Source organism: Puma concolor, chromosome B2 (assembly GCF_028749965.1).
Source record: "Puma concolor isolate L17-30 chromosome B2, mPumCon1.1.hap2, whole genome shotgun sequence".
Taxonomy (NCBI): domain Eukaryota; kingdom Metazoa; phylum Chordata; class Mammalia; order Carnivora; family Felidae; genus Puma; species Puma concolor.
In genome coordinates this window covers 29815453-29836879 of record NC_141671.1, presented here as the reverse complement: position 1 = coordinate 29836879, position 21427 = coordinate 29815453, and the positions used below count along the sequence as shown (strand labels likewise).

General features: G+C 45.2%; 1 protein-coding gene and 1 long non-coding RNA gene across 2 annotated transcripts; both read left to right on the top strand.

The window, feature by feature from the left end:
* The first annotated feature begins 280 nt into the window (after positions 1 to 280).
* Positions 281 to 19482, top strand: PPP1R10 (protein phosphatase 1 regulatory subunit 10). Its single transcript, XM_025917233.2, has 19 exons — positions 281 to 1019; positions 7218 to 7335; positions 8022 to 8108; positions 8263 to 8398; positions 9625 to 9676; positions 12428 to 12505; positions 12644 to 12817; positions 13035 to 13140; positions 13253 to 13365; positions 14737 to 14837; positions 15094 to 15241; positions 15315 to 15473; positions 15576 to 15822; positions 16007 to 16070; positions 16171 to 16365; positions 16524 to 16599; positions 16855 to 16968; positions 17126 to 17926; positions 18222 to 19482. Exons 2-19 carry the CDS (start codon positions 7229 to 7231, stop codon positions 18329 to 18331), a joined length of 2868 nt encoding a protein of 955 aa, XP_025773018.1. The 5' UTR covers positions 281 to 1019; positions 7218 to 7228; the 3' UTR covers positions 18332 to 19482.
* LOC147580828 (uncharacterized) lies at positions 9683 to 11918 on the top strand. The gene is made up of 2 exons (XR_015251130.1): positions 9683 to 10423; positions 10671 to 11918. It is a non-coding gene; the product is annotated as an uncharacterized LOC147580828 (long non-coding RNA).
* Positions 19483 to 21427: the final 1945 nt, after the last annotated feature.

The following is a 21427-nucleotide window of genomic DNA, read 5'->3' as shown; positions in this document are numbered from 1 at the left end:
TCACGCGCTTGCCGGGGGGGGGGGGGGGGGGGGGGGGGGGGGCCAGGAAGGAGGCGGAAGAAGGTCCCGGGGGAGGAAGGGGCTGAGCGAAGGTGAAGGAAGGATAGCCAATCAGCTAGCGAGTTGTCTTTCGGGTTGGCCAATGAATTCATGCCTCGCGCACAATGTCTCGCGACAAGGGCGTTTCCCTAGCATGTTTGGGCGCGTTGGGCGGCGTCCGGGTATAAAAGACTCCGCCCGAGCAGGCAGCCGCCATTCTGGGGTTCGTTTAGAGGTAAGTTTGGTTGTTTTGTCGGTTGGAGGGTTAAGTTTTGTTGATTTCGTCGGACTGAGGAGGGGGTTAGGGATGGGTTCTGTGGAGGATCATGGCTTATAAAAGGCGGCTGTGTTCGGGATGGGACCTGGATGTGATTGGAGACAACAGATACGGTATTTTGGGTGTTTAAAGCAGCCCGTATTGATTACATCTTTCTCCCTTGTGTTCCTTTTATCCTAGGTTTGAATTTTCTCGGAGAAAGACAGGCCGGCCACGAGGAAAAAAACAAGCCGCAGCAACATCTAAGCCCTTGAAAGGATCCTGAGAGAGGGGGGAAAGGGAAAACCGCAGCCACCAGCCCAACCACTTGTGTCTTCTGCCCCTTCCCACCTATCTTGCCCACCCCACCAGCCCACGCTGCATGGGACTTGCAATCTGTGGCCGAAGGACCGTCACCACATAACTTCAAAAATAATCAACCACCCACCCTTCCCAAACCCACCCAAATTCACTCATCCAGCGTTTACTTTTTTGAATCCACTCAGAACTTTTTTTCTCCGATCCCCCCTCCCTAAATGGAGTTGGGTGGGGGGAAAATGAATACTGAGTTGGCCTTCGTTTTTTTAAGAGACTTTTTGATCCAATGAGGCCCCCCAAATAATTGAGTTTTGGGTCTTGGTTGGTTGTTTTATTTTTTTTCTCCAAAATTTGAGCCCCCTCCCCCCCTGAGCCCGAGGTGCTGACGTCGCAAAAAAATTGGATAGTAAGTGTCGAATTTTCCAAAACCAGCCTTGCAACAAGAAATCAACGTTTCCCGTTGTGAAACCAAAAATAATGAGAGGAAGAAATGAGACAATAGAACAAAATAGAGAACTGGAGAAGGACCAAGCCGGTCACTTAATCTCCATTAAAAAAGGGCCTTTGGTCTAAACAGTCTTGTTCTCTCTCCCCTGCCACCTACCTTCCTGCCCTGCTGCAGGCAAGGAAAGGGTGGAGGGAGGGCCAGCAAGTGAGGATTTTGATGGTTAACCCTTGATAATCCAGCCAATTTCCAGACTGCCAAAGCCATAAGTGTTTGCTTTTTATAAGGAGGAATGGTTAACTTCCTCTTGTTAGCAGTCTTCAAAAGGGTTAATGAGCTCACATACAAAAGATGGTGGATCTTGTGGCCCAGAAGTCCCACTTCTTTGTGTGTGAGACAAGCAGGGCGCCTTTCAATTTGCCAGATTAATAAGCAATCTGTACATAAAGATTGCAGGGTAAGGAGATGGGCAGAGAAATAATAGCTGGCTATGACTTTAAATGATTGTTAAATCCTCTCAATTTTAATGTAATTTGCTTGGGATATATTTGTGTGGTTAAAATAGGTGGCAATCTAGGAATAAAGATTGCAAGACACTTAATTCAGTACAAAAATATAATCTTAGTGCCAGTACATACAAGATAATGGGGAGGTAAAGAATGTTTTTAATTGTTGCAGGTTGCGCAGGTTATTTAAGAGGAAAAAAGTGATTAACATTTTAACTTGATACGTTTTGGTGGGTGGGAATACAGTCTAATAGGGGGTGGAAAGGTTGGGAAATGTGGAATTCAGGAGTATAATTTTAAAAGCCATTTAGTGCAATTGAATGCTAGCTTTCTAAAAGATTTGTGTCGTTAAAAGGAATTTTTTTCTTCCCTGCTTCAATATGGCGACTTTCCTTGTCCTTTTGTCTTCAAAGCGGTGTTGCAGGTTGTGTCTTGGCCCATTTTTCTCCTGTCCTCCCACCTCAACCCTATTTGTTGAGAGGGGTCCAAGTCCTCCCCCTTTCCCTTTATAGGGAGGATGGGGGTGGTCGATGGTAGCAGGTTGAACCTCAATTGCAAATTCAATTCTTCCCCACAGAAAAATGTTCTTTTAAATATTTTAATTGGTTTTATTTTCACAACTCTTTTACTCAAATTAGGTTAAAGACCATTCAGGGTGGGTGGCTGGTTTGGGGTATTTTACTGAGAAGGGTTGTTTTCTAATGTAACTAGCTGCCGGCAGAGCCGGGATAGCTTTTTTAAGTTTTCCTCTTCTCCATTACAAAATGGCGTCGTCCCTGCTTCTTTGTTGTTTTTTTCTCCCCCTTTTGCCATCCAGAGCTTAGGGCCGCCCTAGAAACTTGGTCAAGGGGGAGGAGCAGCATGGAAAGGTGATGTAATCAGCTTTCTTCCTCTCCACCCTCTTGAAACTCCACCCCTGAGCAGATGCTTTCTGGACTCCCTGTGCACGCTGCTGCTAGACAGGAAAAGACATTTTCTGTATTTTCTTTAGAGTACCTTTTATATTCTTAAGAGGGAAAAACTTACAGAGATTAGGTCTTGAAGTTGTCCATCTCCTGGGCAGCTCTAGTTTTTATATTTAACAATCAAAGCCTGTTGCTTTTATTTTCATCTTCCTTCACTCATCACAACAGCTTGGAAATTTTCCCCGCTTCAGTTGCCAGGGGTGGAAAACCAGTCAAACCAACTATACTTTAAGACTGGGAGCCTTCTGGTGGTGGTGGTGGTGGTGGTGGTGTGTGTGTGTGTGTGTGTGTGTGTGTGTGTGTGTGAGAGCTGTGTGCATGTATGTATGTAGGTGTGGTGTGGGGGATACTGGGGAAAGGAGAACTTGTGGAAGTGACTTGAATAGACAAGTGGGGCCTAATACTGAAATGTGCCCTTTCTGTCCAGGAACCAGTCTTTGGGCCTGCATTTGGTCGCTTTGTATAATGAGACGGAGGGTGGGTACCTGAGGACTTCTTTTAAATCACCCTTATTTCCTTATCCCACCTCTGGGTTTGGGGATAAACTCTTTGTGTTCAGTGCTGTGTCACGTTCTCCAGTTGCTTAGCTCCTGTACATTGGTACTAGGATGAGAAGTGAATAGGAAAGGAAGCGGCAGTTGTAAACTCAAGGCAGGGGGATGCAAGCTACGGTATCTGGTAAGCAAAACCTTTCTGGTATTACATTTCACAACCTTCATTTCTTTTTTCCAAAGAGCCACCCTTTTTGAATTTCTTTTTCCTTCCCTTTAGAAAGAAATTCCTTAAAAACATTAATGGGAAAATAATGTCTTCATTTTTCAACTTGTGCAGTGCTTTAGCAGTTGGTGCATGTTCAAAGCCATGCCCTATCTGAGGGTGGTATTGGGTATCCTGTCCCTTATCTATCTTCCTCCAACTTTTTCAGTCAAATCTTTGTCCAACTCTCCATATACTTTTCATTTTTTAAAGTCCTGCCTTGAAGCGTGGAGTTTCTAGGCAAAATTGGAAAGCCCTTTTGAACAGCTGTCCTGTGGTGACTTGGTGAGACTTCAGGGCTAATTTTCTGTTGGGTACTGATTCTCCAATTAGTGCTTAAACTTCTGGATTGGGTGGGAGGGACTCTTCCACATGTCTATTGACCACAAGTTTTTTATCTTTTAAGCAGTTTGCCATGTGCCTCTGCAGCATACCTTCCTTGGGAGCTGAACATTCTACCCATTGGGGTTCCTGATCTCTAGTGAACAGGGGATTAATAAAGAAGATCTTCCTTAACATGGGAGATAGGGAAACCACATCCATCCAGAGAACCTTGGAGAACCTGATCCTTGTAGTTTGTGGCCAGAGTTATTTTCTGGGATACTTTGCTGGCAGGTGGGGGGTGATTTTACATCCTTACTGAAAGGCAAATAAGGTTTCTGGGAGATCACTGTATCAGGTTTTCAAAAGAAGTTTAAGGGGTAGGGGCTTATGCTTAGGAGAGGTAAAACCTTGTACATCACCCAAGAGACCTAATTCAGTTCACTGAGTCCTATTAGGAAATACCTCAAACACCAAGGAAAGGAAGGGTGGGGGGAGTGTAAGAGGTCAGGTACAAAACATTTTCATTTCCAGAAGTGCTAAGACTTCTCTAAGTCAAGGTAAACTCAGACTCCTTCCTTGTTATGAGTGTTGTGATTGTCTTTAGAAGGGCTCTGATTTGCATAGGGTTTTTGTCCTGAACCAATTAAGTTCTTTTTTCTTGGTGATGGGTATGGGATAATTTTCGCCAAGCTAGATATTTTTCACCTTGTTAACTGAGTAACCCTCAAGGAAAACTCATTTCAGAGGCAGGAGTTGGTGTCACTTAAGGACTTTTTAAGTTTCTGGTAAGAAAGGTAGAAAATTTCCCAGTGCCTTGTGTCAGTAGTGCTCATCTCTGCTTGCAAATATCCTCCATAAGAAGGAATGCACAGCTTAGGAGAAGGTGGAGATAAGGCTGGGGTTATTTCCCTCTCCCCGCCCCTTCTTATTCTGTATGTTCTATCTTGGAGGAAATTAACATGTGATGCCCTAGATTATTTTTGCTTCCAGAAAGCTTCCTCAAGCATTCATTCCAAGCTCCAGATATGGCTAGGTAATGTTGACACTTAGTTATTGCCCCTCCTTCCCTGTTCAACTCCTTTGCCTTTTCCACTGTAGGCCTGTGCCAGGAATTTAGGCTCTTCATTTCTTTCCACTTGAGTGCCTTGTAGCTTCTTTCAGAATGTACTGACTTTGAAGTAAGGAAATTTGGTTGTAAGACATTTGGAGTCCTTAATTTTAGTGAAAACTAATTTGCCTATAGGAAAACCATGAGAAAACCCATTTACATTTTCTCACAATTGGCACTTAGGAGACAAAACTTAGTTTTTGTTAATTATACTTCAAAATTATAAATAGGAATAACAATGGTGGAAACCTAATATTTAATATATCTGCTTTGCCTTCTAGCTTCCCCTGATTATTCTTGCTTTTTATGAATGGGAATGAAAAAGTTGTCCCTGGTTCCCATTTCCAGCAGAAGGCACTGGACAGAATTTAGCTTTGCACTCATTGGTCTCTTTCCTGGGGATGGTTATTCTCTTCTCTCTCACCCTCTTAAGTGAAGGAACATTTGAGCTCAGGTGACACTTTTTTGTTTCTGAAGGAAGTAGGGGGAGCAGTCCTGTTGATTTAGCTTGGACTTGGATATGCCAAAGGTAGTTCTCCAAGGCGATGTATATCCTACTCTTGGTTTGAATCATTGGGATCAGCTGTATTTGGCTGGAAGGGGTGTGGGGGGTAGGTAGCACTGGTTTAAAGTGTTACTTAATTGAAGGCTTTTGTCAAATTGTGTATATTTTGGTTGATGATATGTATTACTTTGGATTCACTCATTGCTTTTTTAGTCCCCAACAAATGGGAAGTCGGTTTATATATCCCATTGTGTCTGTGTATCTCTTGGTATAGTAGTGTCTATGGATCACTTTATATGGTGTCTTACTACATAGGAAAAAATGCCTTTATCTCCATGTCTGCCTCTAAGAATCATCACATTTCAGTGGATTTGGCTCATGGGCTTCTAATCTTATCCAGTATTCGACTTCAGTGTTTTTTTCTCTGACCTCAGGTTCTACCTGTCTTTGTGGAGGTTCCAGGGCAGCAACAACAACAGCACAGTTAACCCAGAGTTGCTCACCTCTCGGAATTTCTTACCTTATTTCCTCTCTATTCAGCCCACAGGTTATGATCTCAAGAACCAGCCTCTTCCCTGCTTCTGCTGCTTCTTCCTTAGGTTGTTAGGACCTATCTATTTAGAAATTTGTTGGCCTTTTTGTTGAGAGGACTAAAAGGTTGAGATTGTTATGCTTTTTGATTTGTCTGAGAACATATAGAACGAATTTATGTTACTTTATAAGAAACTTGTTCTCTTTCCTGCACAAAGTTCAGTCATTGTTGTAAAACACTGATTTTCCCACCCTTCTACTGAGATTCTGTCTGTTATCTGTACTAGAAGCAGGAGGCAAGAAGTTGTTCTTGCCTCCTTTCTACCCAATGTTAACCTTATATTCCAAATGCAAGTATTACTGAGGTGGCTTTCTTTTTTGGTTCTCAGAAGTTGATATTTAGAGGTATTGCGGATAAAAATCCCAATCAGCCACATTGATGCAAGATTATCTTGGGTTCTGGCCTAGAAATTGCTTCACACTTCATCCCATAACAGAGTTTAGCTTTTACTGAGCTCCTTTTCTAACCTGGTCTAAAGTAGCTACTTAAGAATTTAATGGCATTTTTCCAGCTTCTAGCTCTACTCCGTTCTTTTTGCCTCTGTGGTTTCTAATTTCAGGCCTTTCTTGACGATCTTGGATGGTGGTGTGATTTTGGAGAGGAGTAGTGCTCAGATTTGTGTCTTTGCTTTTGAAATCACAAAGCAGTCTTTCTCTTGACTTTAAAACAATAAAAACATGTACAGTATTTGGTTAATGAATGACAGTTCTATTCAAGACTGAGGAGTGCCAGCTTGATATCTTTTATGTCCATTTGTCTCCATTTCTGGGAGCTCCCCTCAACTCTCTTGAGGGAAAGGTTCTGTTATCAAGTTTTATATCACCTGCCATTTTAGCTGATTTTCTCCTGATGCAAGCAGAGCTCATCCTACCACTTGAGGTGATTATGGCTAAATAAGACTAAGATAAAAAGGAACCGACTAATCTTAGAAGACATTTAGCCCTGTCCAAGATTTGCCCAGTTCTTATCAAACTACAGGTTTTTTTCAGGCCAAATTTATCAGCTGCTAAGTAGAAACAGGAACTAACTAAGCAAAAATGCCTTGGAGTGTTGAGTGTTTTGTTACAGGCACTTGTTTTTTAGCCCTAATACAATTTAGTGAAGTTAGCTATCTAGAAAGGATGTAACTGGGAGGAAGAGAGAAAGGTGTACTGCCCAGTCCATTGTCTTCCCATTCAGTCCTGTATTAGTACCATGCTTAACTTGCCAGGGCTTTTTTTCTCAGTGGTGTGATGGTCTGTGTTGATTTTTTCATATCTAGAAAATGGTGAGAGTAGTTGAATATAGATTGAATAATTAGTCACAGAATTTTGTCACATATAGAAATGGAAGTTATTAGAGGGCATAGTGGGACTGTCCTTGCCACCCACTTATTCTGTGGGTTTGCTTTGTCCTTGTCTTAGAAACCTCGATCATGGGTTCGGGTCCCATAGATCCCAAAGAGCTTCTCAAGGGCCTGGATAGCTTCCTTAACCGAGATGGGGAAGTCAAGAGTGTGGATGGCATTTCCAAGATCTTCAGGTGAGTCTGCCTATCTTTGGATTCATTGTAAGTAGAAGATATTGTATGTTGTAATATAACCTTAAGTAAGGCAGACAGGAATGAGTGTTCTTGGAGGGGAAAGGGAGAGTCAGTGGGAATATGATTGGAATCCAATAATTTTAGAGTAAGCGATAGGAAAAAGTGATCCCTTGGTTCCTGGCCATAATGGAATTTGAATATTTGGATATCCACAGTCTTGAGGGAGTCACACTTTGGAAGGAAGGGAGCAGGGGAGCAGAATTTTTGGTTCTGTTTTAGGTCACATTCCTTATGCCCAAATTGTTATTTTCCCTCAGGAACCTTCCAGTTCCCCAGTGGAAGGGAAAGAACTAAACCAGTCCTGGACAGACTATGAACAGATGGCTGTTAGTGCTAGGTTTCTTGACCAGGAAGCAGAATCACGTGTGTCCTGTGTTAGAAGCAGTGATGCTCACCTCCCTGGATCAGAGACTTCAGTGTCTCCTGAATTGTCTTCCATCCTCTCATAGGTTTCCATTTCACTCTGGATCCATATCATCCTCCAAGAGGCTTGTGTGACCCTCCTACCCTGTAGCAAAGTCCCAAGTCATTAGGATTATTAACGCACTCCCACAGTTAGAGATGCTTCTGCTGAAAGAAGAGGCATTCTAGCTGCTCCATGTCTAACCTTAATTTCCCTCCTACAGTCTTATGAAGGAAGCACGAAAGATGGTGAGTCGATGCACTTACTTGAACATTCTCCTGCAGACCCAGTCACCAGAAATATTGGTCAAGTAAGTGGGGAGCTGGGCGGCTGAGATGGGAAGATGTTAGAAAGTGGGGGAGGTGAGGCCTGGGTTTCTAGATTATTGATGGGGGAGTAAGAGTGTGGGATGTGGCACTCCAAAACCTAGGAAGGTCATTACAGATTCTCCTACCTGCCTACAGGTTTATTGATGTTGGTGGCTACAAGCTTCTTAACAATTGGCTGACCTATTCAAAGACAACCAACAACATTCCCCTCTTGCAGCAAATTCTGCTGACCCTGCAGCACCTACCACTCACTGTGGACCACCTCAAGCAGGTACCTTAAGTCTTTACAACCCTAGTGCTTCCTTTTTGCATTAGCCTAACAGATAAAATACCCACAGTAGCACTGATGGCGTTGCAGTCTTGGGCCTGTGAAGGAGAGTGGTAGAAAAAAATAGGAATTTGGGGTACCTGGGTGACTCAGTTAAGTGTCCCGACTTCAACTCAGGTCATGATCTCAAGGTTCGTGGGTTCAAGCCCCGCGTCAGGCTCTGTGCTGACAGCTCAGAGCCTGGAGCCTGCTTTGGATTCCGTATCTCCCTCTCTCTCTACCCCTCCCCTGCTCATGCTCTGTCAAAAATAAATAAATGTTAAAAAAAAAAAAAATTGAAAAAGAAAAAATAGGAATTTAGTATCAGAAAACTAAATTTAATAGATGTGTGGTTGGGGCACTTCATATATTTGAGCCTTAGTTTTCTCATCCATTACTGGGGTTTTGTTTTTTTTAAGTGACGTGCCACGTTTTTTTTTTTAGGTTTTATTTATTTGAGAGAGAGATAGTGCAAGTGGGGAAGGAACAGAGAGAGGGGGAGAGAGCAGTCTCCGTGCTGCTAGGGCAGAGCCCAGTGTGGGGCTTGAACTCCTGAAACCACAAGATCATGAACTGAGCCGAAACCAAGAATCGGTTGCTTAACCAACTGAGCCGCCCAGGCACCCCTATTGTTGGTTGTTTTCAGGGTTAAGTATGAATATGTCTACAAAGGGGTGCCTGGGCGGCTCAGTCAGTTAAAGTGTCTAACTCATGGTTTCAGCTCAGGTCATGATCTCACAGTTGGTGAGTTCAAGCCCCACATCGGGCTTTGTGCTGACTGTTAAGCCTCTTACTCTTGGTTTCAGCTCAGGTCATGATCTCACGCCTTCATGGGTTCAAGCCCCGCAACAGCAAGCATGCTTGGGATTCTCTCTCTGTCCTCTGTCTCTCTGCCCCTCCCCAACTCATGCTGTCTGTTTCAAAATAAATAAACTTAAGGAAAAAAAAGAAATTGTGGCTGGAGCACCTGTCTGGCTCAGTCAGAAGAGTGTGTCACTCTTGATCTTGGAGTTACGGGTTCAAGCCCAAGCCCCACCCACATTGGGTATTTAAAAATACCCAATACTTAAAAATACTTAAAAATAAAATCTAAAAAAGAATAAAAGAAACTGTGGGTGAGTTTGTGCAGTTGTTAACTGAGAGGACTTATTTTCCTCCTGGCACTTAACTTTTCTCCCCATCTCTCATAGAACAACACGGCCAAACTGGTGAAGCAACTGAGCAAGTCAAGTGAGGATGAAGGTAGGGGCCAGTCCTTACTTTCTGTCACAGCCCTTCCTCATTACTTCTACTTAGTTAATGCCATGTCTCACTTCCATCCTTGAACTGTCCTGTCACTCCTTGTTACCTCACCTTGCTTTTCTCTTTCTTTTAAAAATTGAGCTTCTCTAACCTGTCCTCTTTTCCTGTTCTCAACTCTGAATGGGATTTGTCCATTTCTCTACTGTTGAATGTAAAACAAGACACCGCACTTTAGAAGCTGATTCTTAATATCTCTTGGTGTTAAAAGGTATACACTTAAAATTCTTTGGGGAAAATAGCATCATCCTAGAGAGTGTCATCATCACTCTGTTTTTCTAGATATAAAGCATATTCTGAGACTTTCAGTGTGTATTTTCTTAACAACAGATACACTATTTCTACCAGTAAACACCTTCCTTTAGGGCACGGACAGAATCCTGACTGCTGGAGTAGATAGATTATAGCTTTGGTGGCAACAGAGTCTTTCCTTTTCTAAGACAAAGCGTTGTGGACTCTTTGGCAAGGGCCATACAGTTCTGGCTTGAAGACAGAGCCTGGCTCCAGAAAGTTACAGCCTTTTCTTTAGTGGAAAAAAAAAAGGGGGTTATACCCAGGGTACAAACCACAAGCACAAGACACCAGTATCCCACAAGTGAGCAGTATTCTAGCAGAGCTAATCCCCTGATCAGAATACAGGCTTGCTCTTTTGGCTGAAGGGAATGGTGTGCTAGGTCCTTTTGAAAAGAGGCTTTGGGGGGCGCCTGGGTGGCGCAGTCGGTTAAGCGTCCGACTTCAGCCAGGTCACGATCTCGCGGTCCGTGAGTTCGAGCCCCGCGTCGGGCTCTGGGCTGATGGCTCAGAGCCTGGAGCCTGTTTCTGATTCTGTGTCTCCCTCTCTCTCTGCCCCTCCCCCGTTCATGCTCTGTCTCTCTCTATCCCAAAAATAAATAAACGTTGAAAAAAAAAAAATTTAAAAAAAAAAAAAAGAAAAGAGGCTTTGGTGGTTTGGGTGTGGAAGGAGCATGTAGACCTGGGTAAGCCTATCTGAAGTTCCTTTAGCTATAGAGGAAAACAGAAAATGTACAAAGATAAAGGGTTTAACTCACAGAATTGTTTCAGTGAAAGACCTTTTCTAGCTTTCTATTCTTTTAGCTGTATTAATTCTTGGTTTTTAAGCCCTTTAAATACTGAGCATTTCTGATTTGTGATATCACAAGTATCTTTAATAATAATTTGTAATGTAAAAATACATTACAAAAGATCCTTTTAAATCATTGCCCATCTCTTGTTTCTTCATTGTCAGGTATATTGTTCCCTGTTTTCTAGTTGGCTCAATTGTATGCTGCCACTTTTGAATATAGGTGTAATTCTTGTATAATTTCTTTGGATACTGTAATTTATATATTCCTTATAGACTGTAAAGTTTCAGTAGACCATAATTTCATTTGGTCCAAAAAGGTTTATAATATCCCTGCATTGGGGATGCCTTGGGGTTCATGTTGCCTTAAGTATAGAAATTGCTGGTTTTGTGAATATTTGAAAAGTTAGGTTTTAATGTTTTAAACAATCTCATTATTAAGTGAGTCTGTAAGTGAAAGTGTTGGTAAGAGGAGGGGTGCCATAGATACGTTATTTGCCAAGTACAAAAGCCAAGAGCTGGAAAGGATTTTTTAAAGTTTATTTATTTTTTAGGGGCGCCTGGGTGGCGCAGTCGGTTAAGCGTCCGACTTCAGCCAGGTCACGATCTCGCGGTCCGTGAGTTCGAGCCCCGCGTCAGGCTCTGGGCTGATGGCTCAGAGCCTGGAGCCTGTTTCTGATTCTGTGTCTCCCTCTCTCTCTGCCTCTCGCCCGTTCATGCTCTGTCTCTCTCTGTCCCCCCCCCCCCCAAAAAATAAATAAATAAACGTTGAAAAAAAAATAAAGTTTATTTATTTTTGAGGGGGGGAGGGGCAGAGAGAGAGGAAGAGAAAGAATGCCAAGCAGGCGCAGTGTTCTGAGCATGGAGCCTGATAAGGGGCCTGATCTCATGAACTGTGAGATCATGACCTGAGCTGAAACCAAGAGTTGGATGCTTAACCAGCTGAGCCACCTGGGTCAGACTCTTGGTTTCGGCTCAAGTCATGATCTCACGGTTCCTGGGTTCCAGTCCCAAGTCCAGCTCTGTGCTGGCAGCATGGAGCTTGTTTGGTATTCTCATATTCTCTCTCTCCTTTCTGCCCCTCCCTTGCTCATGCTTGCTCTCTCTCAAACTTAAAAAAAAAAAAAAAAAAAAAAAAAGATGGACCTAAATCTGCCTCCTTTGAACTTTGTCTTTAGGCACAACACAAACTAATACTGGTTAGGGGAAGAGCATTGGCACTGGGTTCATTCTGGTTTTCTAGCTTTCTCTTTCTCACTTTGTGAAGGAGGTTTAAAAATCTTTGGAATATAACAACCACATGAAGTATACATAAAACAACTGATGTAGTTTTTATAATGTATTCTATGTGTAATTGATGTTTATTCTCTCTCTTCCCCACCTCCGCCCCATCTCCCCTCCCAGTGTTGAATTGGAATAGAAGACTGCTATATGATTCATCTTTCCATTTTAAAGAGTTTGGTTTTTCAGCCTATCCCATGTTTTTCTTAAAACTGAGTTACTTTTTTTGTTACACAGGTTTTCACAGTATATCTTTAAACATCTCTGTTTTCTGTTATTGGAAGAGTAATATTTTTAATTACTTAGGCATTTCTCCTTACTCTCACCTGCAGAGCTCCGGAAATTGGCTTCAGTCCTTGTCAGTGACTGGATGGCTGTCATCCGCTCCCAGAGCAGTACCCAGCCTGCTGGTAAGCTCCTTAGTCTTTTATCCCTTGTATTTATTTCTTTCCCACTGGGACATGGCTTTCAGTACCATTAGCCTGCTTCATCTCTGAGAGTCTTTCTCTTTAAGTAAAATCCTTTTCTGCTTTGTTTTTTAACAACAGAGAAAGATAAAAAAAAACGTAAAGAAGAGGGGAAGAGTCGAACCACCCCTCCTGAGCGACCCTTGACTGAGGTGAAGGCTGAGACCCGGGCTGAGGAGGCCCCAGAGAAGAAGAAGGAGAAGCCCAAGTCTCTCCGAACCACAGCACCCAGTCATGCCAAGTTCCGTTCCACTGGTAGGGCTGTTGACCAGTCTTGGGACAGTCTGTGGGCATATGCATACCTAGGGTCTTGTGGTGGAATAGCCGATTTATGAAACGGCACACACATGGAAGAGGGAAAACTAGTGGATGAAGCTTGGGCTGGATGAAGATTTGGGGTTGGACCAGGGAAGAAGAGTTAAGAGAATGGGGGTGAGTTCAACCCCAATATCATGTTTTTTCCTTCCGCCAGGGCTAGAGCTGGAGACCCCATCTTTGGTGCCTGTGAAGAAGAATGCCAGTGCAGTGGTGGTTTCTGACAAGTACAACCTTAAACCCATCCCCCTCAAGCGTCAGAGGTATGGACTACATCCTGGGTTTCTGCGTGGGTTATGTCTGTGGACACGAGGGAGAAAGAAGGGGCAAGTCAGGGTGAATCAGAGATGTTGTTGACCATTCCTCTTCTGACAGCACCACAGTTGCTCCAGGAGATGCTGCCCCCCCTGCAGAGAAGAAATACAAGCCACTGAACACCACACCCAATGCCACCAAAGAGATCAAAGTGAAGATCATCCCACCACAGCGTGAGTCTAAAGTGAAGGAATATACGTGGAATTGGGAACAAACTCTTTTCATGGGAATGATTGTTGGGGGGTAGGTAGGGGGTTGATTTCTTCATGTCTTAAGTGTGTGTGTGTCTTAATTTTGGCACTTCTGGAGCTCCCCTTTCGTAGGATTACTTAGGGGTACTTTTAGAGATGGTATTGGGAGGTATGTGACCGGTTAGGAGCACTCCCAGCTGCAGGATATTCTGTCATGTCACTGGGGGCTGGCTTCTTCAGTTATCTGAGCTCTAATTCATACTTAAAGCTACAAATTGTTTGCCTTTAAAAGAAAGAAAGAATAGGGGTGCCCAGCTGGCTCAGTTGGAGGAGCATGCAATTCTTGATCTCCAGGTCATGAGTTTGAGCCTACATTGGGTATAGAGATTATGTAAGATAAAAATAAAATTTTTTAATAAATTTTTCATAAATTTTATAAAAATAAAAAAATTTTTTAGTAAGAATAACAAGCATTTCTATAACTTTTTTTTTTTTTTTCAATGTTTATTTATTTTTGGGACAGAGAAAGAGCATGAACGGGCGAGGGGCAGAGAGAGAGGGAGACACAGAATCGGAAACAGGCTCCAGGCTCTGAGCCATCAGCCCAGACCCCGACGCGGGGCTCGAACTCACGGACCGCGAGATCGTGACCTGGCTGAAGTCGGACGCTTAACCGACTGCGCCACCCAGGCGCCCCTAACAAGCATTTCTTATATGAATCCAGCATATGCTTCCTGGCATCTTGAACTTATTATGTCCTAAGTTTTCTTGTTTGTTTTGTTTTGTTTTTAATCCTTTTCTTTTTTTTTCATTACTACTATTATTTTTTAAAAGTTTATTTTGAGGGGCGCCTGGGTGGTTTAGTTGATTTAAATATCTGACTTTGACTCAGGTCATGATTGAGGCTCAGGTCACGTGAGCTCGAGGCCCGTGTCAGGCTCTGTGCTGACAGCTCGGAGTCTGGAGCCTGCTTCAGATTCTGTGTCCCCCTGTCTCTCTGCCCCTCCCCTGCTCACGTTGTGTCTCTCTTTCTCAAAAATAAATAAACATAAAAAAAAAAAACAACTCCATGAAAGTTTATTTTGAGGGAGAGAGTGCATGCATGGGGAAGGGGCAGAGAGAAAGGGGAAGAGAATCCCAAGCAGGTTCTGCACTGTCAGCACAGAGCCCAATGTGGGGCCTGAACCTGAGCCAAAGTGGGACTCTTAAACGACGGAGTCATGTAGGCAGCCCTTATGATGTCCTAAGTTGGAGCAGGGTCTCCATTGGCCCATTTTCTGCCCAGATTTGTGTATAGGAATAGAATTGTGAAAGAGGTCTAATGATTCCATGTTATGCTTTTTCCTTTTATAGCTATGGAGGGCCTGGGCTTTCTGGATGCGCTCAATTCAGCCCCTGTTCCAGGCATCAAAATTAAGAAGAAGAAGAAGGTGTTGTCACCTACAGCTGCCAAGGTATGAGCCCTGGGCAGTAGGTGTCAGTGACAGGATGTCAAAAGTAAAGTAGAAGGAAGGGAAGGGTTTAGCAGGTAGGGGTGGTTAGGGAGGACAACAAGATGTAGGCTGGGGTGCGGGTGGGAGGTTGGCAATGTGAGAGACAAAGTCTTCCTTTATAGGAACTCATGGGAGATTCTGTCTAGGACCACGGACTAATTGCCTTACCTTAACTTTGGCTTTCTTATCAGCTCATTAACTTTTTCTTTCATTATAGCCAAGCCCATTTGAAGGGAAAACGAGCACAGAACCAAGCACAGCCAAGCCTTCTTCCCCAGAACCAGCACCTCCTTGTGAGCCTATGGACACAGACCGCCCAGGAACCCCCGTTCCCCCTGTTGAAGTCCCAGAGCTCATGGATACAGGTAAGTCTAGAAATTGGTTCAGATTTGGGGGTTTTCTGAAAGGGCCTGCGTCTAAAACCTCTTTTGCTTACAGCTTCTTTAGAGCCAGGAGCACTGGATGCAAAGCCAGTGGAGAGTCCTGGAGATCCTAGCCAGCTGACCCGGAAAGGCAGGAAGAGGAAGACTGTGACATGGCCTGAGGAGGGCAAACTGAGAGAATATTTCTATTTTGAACTGGATGAAACTGAACGAGGTTAGCGTGTGTAGATTTCCTGTGTAGTAGGTGGGTACAGAGAGTTTAAAAAGGACGTGGTTGTACTTACTTTTGCTCTTGTTTTTTTCTCCTTGCCAATAGTAAATGTGAATAAGATCAAGGACTTTGGTGAGGCAGCTAAACGAGAGATACTGTCAGACCGACATGCATTTGAGACGGCCCGTCGTCTGAGCCATGACAATATGGAGGAGAAGGTTCCCTGGGTGTGCCCGCGACCCCTGGTTCTACCCTCACCTCTTGTCACCCCTGGAAGCAATAGCCAGGAGCGATACATCCAGGCTGAGAGGGAGAAAGGAATCCTTCAGGAGCTCTTCCTGAACAAGGAAAGGTGAGCAGAACAGGGTTTACACTCTAGGTGTGAACCATATCCATATTAAGTGCTTGGACTGCTGAGGGGAACATGCGCTCTGGGGTAATTCAGAAGGGGGTGTAGGCTAGGAGGGAATGTGAGAGCTTGAATAAATAATTTGACTATCTTTTTTTTTCCTTATTACCCGTGACATTCCTAATAGTCCTCATGAGCCTGATCCTGAGCCCTATGATCCTGTACCCCCGAAGCTCATCCCCCTAGATGAGGTGAGCGAATGCTATGTGGCAATGGAGACTGTGATTGATTTTAATGTGTCTTTCACATTTCATTTCCATTTCAAATGGAATTGTTCTCCTGTTCTTGCAGGAGTGTTCTATGGATGAGACCCCATATATTGAGACCCTGGAGCCCGGGGGAGCTGGTGGCTCACCTGATGGGGCAGGTGGCTCCAAGTTGCCTCCTGTCCTGGCCAATCTCATGGGAAGCATGGGTGCTGGAAAGAGTCCCCAGGGTCCTGGAGGAGGGGGCATCAATGTCCAAGAGATCCTCACCTCCATCATGGTAAGAGTCCGCCTTCCTCCGCCTTCCTCATTTCCACTTTCTCTGGAATCTGCTTGTCTTTTTACGCTAATACTCATCTTCTCACTTACCCCCTCATCTGCCTCTCTTTTCTCTGCCAGTTGTTAACCTTGCTGTCTATTCACCTTGCCTCCTCACAGGGTAGCCCAAATAGTCATCCCTCAGAAGAACTACTAAAGCAACCAGACTATTCAGACAAGATCAAGCAGATGCTGGGTAATCACCATGGCCAGCCCTGGGGCCTGGGGGGAGAAAGACTACTTTGGGGTGTGGGGAGTAGGGTTCACAGACAGTGGTGAGCCAGGGGTATTGCTGCTAGATGGGGAGGGGAAGACTGGATAGAGCATTGCTCTGCCAAGTTGGTCTGAGAGGGCCAGAGGGGCATACCTGAGTAGGAAGTCATGCCACTCTTCTAGAATCCTCTTGCTGACTGTTCTCTTTTTTTTTTTTTTTTTTTTTTTAAATTAATAGTGCCACATGGATTATTAGGCCCTGGTCCAATAGCCAATGGTTTCCCACCAGGAGGCCCTGGTGGCCCCAAGGCCATGCAGCACTTCCCCCCTGGACCTGGGGGACCTATGCCAGGTAGGTGGTAAACGAGAGGTTGGAATGGGTTTACCTGCTTGATTGTGGTATGGTAATAGTGTAGGTTGACCAAAAGGTGGGAGGAGATAGATAGTTTAGGCTGGGAGAGGCTGAGTGTAACAGGTAACTGTTACTGTTTCTTTTTTCCCCCTAACAGGTCCTCACGGAGGCCCCGGTGGGCCAGTGGGTCCACGTCTCTTGGGTCCCCCACCCCCTCCACGAGGGGGTGATCCCTTCTGGGATGGCCCGGGTGACCCCATGCGGGGTGGCCCAATGCGGGGGGGTCCAGGACCAGGTCCTGGACCGTACCATAGAGGCCGTGGTGGCCGAGGAGGAAATGAACCTCCTCCTCCTCCTCCCTTCCGAGGGGCCAGAGGAGGTCGCTCTGGAGGAGGACCCCCAAATGGAAGAGGGGGCCCTGGTGGGGGCATGGTTGGAGGTGGTGGGCATCGTCCTCATGAAGGCCCTGGTGGGGGCATGAGCAGCAGCAGTGGCCATCGTCCCCATGAAGGCCCTGGCAGTGTCATGGGTGGTGGGCATCGCCCCCACGAAGGCCCTGGTGGTAGCATGGGTGGAGGTGGGGGACATCGTCCGCATGAAGGCCCTGGCGGTGGCATGGGCAGTGGCAGTGGACATCGTCCCCATGAAGGCCCTGGCAGTGGCATGGGCGGAGGCAGTGGACATCGTCCTCATGAAGGCCCTGGTGGAGGCATGGGTGCTGGTGGCGGACATCGCCCCCATGAAGGCCCTGGTGGGAGCATGGGTGGAAGCAGTGGACATCGCCCCCATGAAGGTCCTGGACATGGAGGGCCCCATGGCCACCGGCCTCATGATGTCCCTGGTCACCGAGGCCATGACCATCGAGGGCCACCGCCTCATGAGCACCGTGGCCACGATGGCCCTGGCCATGGAGGAGGGGGCCACCGAGGGCATGATGGAGGCCACAGCCATGGAGGAGGTGAGAATAGTTCCTGCTCCCTATATGGTTTTTGGTGTTCCATACAAGTTGTTGGGGGAGCATTAGTACCCCAGGTGTGCTAGGCCAAACATGAGATCACCTCATTCTCAGCATGCATTCAGTTCCTACCCTTTGCCCTTCCCCCAAATCCATAAGATTCCAGGTCTCCCTGAAAGAGAAGTTTTCAGGATGCTGTGGATGGGGTTGGGGTGGGGGTGGGAGGAACTGGGAGTGAGGGTGGCATTGACCTCTGTCTGCCGTTTTCTATCTAACCATTCCACTGTCATTCCCACAGACATGTCAAACCGCCCTGTTTGCCGACATTTCATGATGAAGGGCAACTGCCGCTATGAGAACAACTGTGCCTTCTACCACCCGGGTGTCAATGGGCCCCCCCTGCCCTAGGGACCACCTCCTCTGCCCCACCCACACACACCCCTGTGGACTGCAGCCTTGCTCCTTCTACCCTGTTATGGCTTCTGTGAGGCCCACTTTTTCCCTTTCCCCAGCTGATGAGGAGCCGGCCCCCTCAGTTCCCACCTGCTTGGGTTTCTGGGGGTTTTCGATCACTGGTGCGTATTGATGTACATATTTTCCTCCAGTCTGGGGAGGAGAGACTGGATACATTCTGTACCCTGGACTGCTGAAGAGAAGACCCAGTTGGCTTCATTTTTTGAGGAGATTTGCCCTATAACCCCAAATCCCTTTCCAGTATTGCCCTTAATGCCTGAGAACCTAAAGCTGGTTATCCTGGAGAACACCTCTACTCTCCTATTGTGGGTCCTCCACATGCACACAGAACTGACATGGGATCAGCTGCACTTATGAAATCATCCCAGCCAAGTTCATTATTCCTCATGGGGGTGGGGAGATGGTAAAAGGGGTATTATATATCCCACTGCACTGAGAGGGCTCAATTAGGCTGGATTTGAGTTCTGGAAAATATCATCCCCACTTCTGCCCTGACACAGGCTTTACATTGAGTCCTTTCTCAAGACTTTGCAACCTTCTGTGAACACCCAAGTCTGCATCATGGGTCTGTTAGGTTCAGTGATGGCCAATTCACATCTGCATCCAGTGGAAGTTTTAGCTGGTATAGGTGAGGCTGCTGGTGTTGGTCCACCCTTGCCTACAACTCATTCTGGAAACTTTGTAAAACACTTCAGTGAGACCAGCTTTTCATCAACTTGCCCAGCACGCTGGGCCTGACAGTCACACTACATGCACTGCCTTCAGGAGTTGGCGCACTCTTTGCCCCCACCTGGAACCTTGTTGGTGTGAGGCCTCTGGCTCCCTTGCCCTGTCAGCCACCTCTGAATCCCACCAGGTGCCTTCCTGGGTGGGTGCAACAAGCTGACTTGCCCTTCCCCAGCCCTCTCCTTCACATGTCTCGGCATCAGTTGTTTTCTGTGAAAACAGTGGATTGGTTGGCTTTTGTGCAGGGTCTTGGGTTAGAGCCACAATGGATTTGAGGGATGAGTATTTTCTTTTTTCTTTTGGTTTTGTATATTTTGTACATTAATAATAAACAGTGGAAAGAGAAGCAGCTTATTTAACCCTTAGTGTGTTTGGGCTCTTTGTTTAAAACCCAGCCATTATCTGCTGTTTTAGGTACATTAGGACAAACATTTGTGGAATGTGTTTTCAGTTCTTGAGGAGCTAACATTTGTTCTGTGAGGTCAGTGTTGGTATTAAGTGAAATAATTAAGGAATATTTTGAACATAAAACACCCATAGGTACAGAGTAAATCCCATGGGTCAACATTATTTGAGTAAGCATTGGGACCTAGGGGAACACAGCTTTTCACAGATTGCTGGAGCTACAGATGGTGTAGGTGGACATTCACTTCAACATGCCTGTGGAGTTACTTAGGGAAGGAATTTAAGTGAGGGTGGGTGAAAGGAGGAAAAGCTGGTGGCTCCTATTAAGAGCAGTTCCAGTGGAGAAAGTGAAGAAAAGCAGAAAATGTACGCTCCTCTTCCCCCAAGAAGTGGCTTTGCAAAATAGAGGTCGCTGTACTAACTGCTGCTAGATGATGCTGGATTTTTTTTTTTTTTTTTTTTTTTTAGAGAGTGCATGAGCAGGGGAGGGGCTGAGGAGAGAGAGGGAGACAGAGGATCCAAAGCGGGCCCTGTGCCAAGAGTGGAGAGCCTGATGTGGGGGTTGAACTTGAGCTATGAGATCATGACCTGAGTCAAAGTCAGATGCCCACCCAACTGAGCCACCAAGGTGTCCTGATGATGCAGGATTCTTAAGGGCAAGTACTGAAGGCCTAGTTGATGGAGTAAGATTCTTGCAGAGACAGGTCTTAGAGATCAGAACATAGGATTACTACAAATATGAAGTTTTGCTAATTTTGAAATGGGAAATTAGAATTATAGTGCATTTTGAGGAGGAAGGTGGGGATATTGGGGCATGGGTTAAGAACAGTGGTCTTCAGGAGCACCTAGCTGGCTCAGTCAGTAGAGCATGTGGCTCTGGATCTCTAGGTCATGAGTTTGAGCCCCATGTTGGGCATAGAGATTTCAGAGAAAGCAGCTCGTTTTGGGGCACCTGGCTGGCTCAGTACAGCATGCAACTTGATCTCGGGGTTGTTTGAGCCCCACATTGGGCACAGAGATTACTTAAAAAAATTTTTTTTAAAAAAGGAACAGTTTTCAACCTTTTAGTGTTCATCAGAATCAACTGAGGGGCTTATTAAAAGACATGAGGAATGGGGTCCAGCAAATTTTCTAATTTGAGTAGTTCTGGGATGGATCTGGAGATTTTGCATTTCTAACAAGTTCCCACGTGTTGCTGATGCTGATCTGGAAAACACTGAAAAGACACTGCCCTAGAACACAGGATTGGTCACACGAGGGCATAACCTAAATTTCACAGGTGTCATTTACATTTAGCAAGGCCAATGGGGCTAATTTTATCTTCTCTTTGCTGAGTCCTCAGAGGGGTTGTGCCCAGTCAGCGTATACAAGCTCTGTGCACTTGGGACCTGAGAAAAGCACCTAAAAAGAGGTTAAAATATGAGGTAAAAAAAAAAAAGATTAAAAAAAAATAAAGTATGAATGAAGTAGGGGTGCATGGCTGGCTTGGCCAGTGGAGTGTGCAACTCTGGAGCTTAGGGGTGTGTGCTGGAGCCCTACATTGGGGGCAGAGATTACTTAAAAAATTTTTAACGTTGAAAAAAAAAATGTAGTACCAGCTCAAGTGGAAAAATCTAGTGGGCCATTCTCTGGCTTGTGCTTCCCTATCTCTGGCATCAAGCCACAAGAACTTTTAGAGCTCAAAGTTTTTTCTACGTTAATTTAAAATTTAGTTCAGCCATTTTTCTTTCAAATTCTCCATGGAAATCCAAAGCGACCCATTTCCATGCCTTCACCAATTCCCCTGCAGGCACTTCTCTCCATTTCAGCTGGTCTGTTCTTCCTTTCTGCTTCCATTCCCCCTGCCCCTGAAATACCCTTTCAACTTTAGACATTCTCTGTCAACTCCACCCAAAGCAC

Bases quoted from the DNA above. Each gene is read 5' to 3' on its own strand.
- PPP1R10 (XM_025917233.2), top strand. From the start codon at position 7,229: ATGGGTTCGGGTCCCATAGATCCCAAAGAGCTTCTCAAGGGCCTGGAT. The intron at 12,506-12,643 runs GTAAGCTCCTTA...TTTTAACAACAG, and splicing joins GAGCAGTACCCAGCCTGCTG to AGAAAGATAAAAAAAAACGT. The intron at 12,818-13,034 runs GTAGGGCTGTTG...TCCTTCCGCCAG, and splicing joins TGCCAAGTTCCGTTCCACTG to GGCTAGAGCTGGAGACCCCA.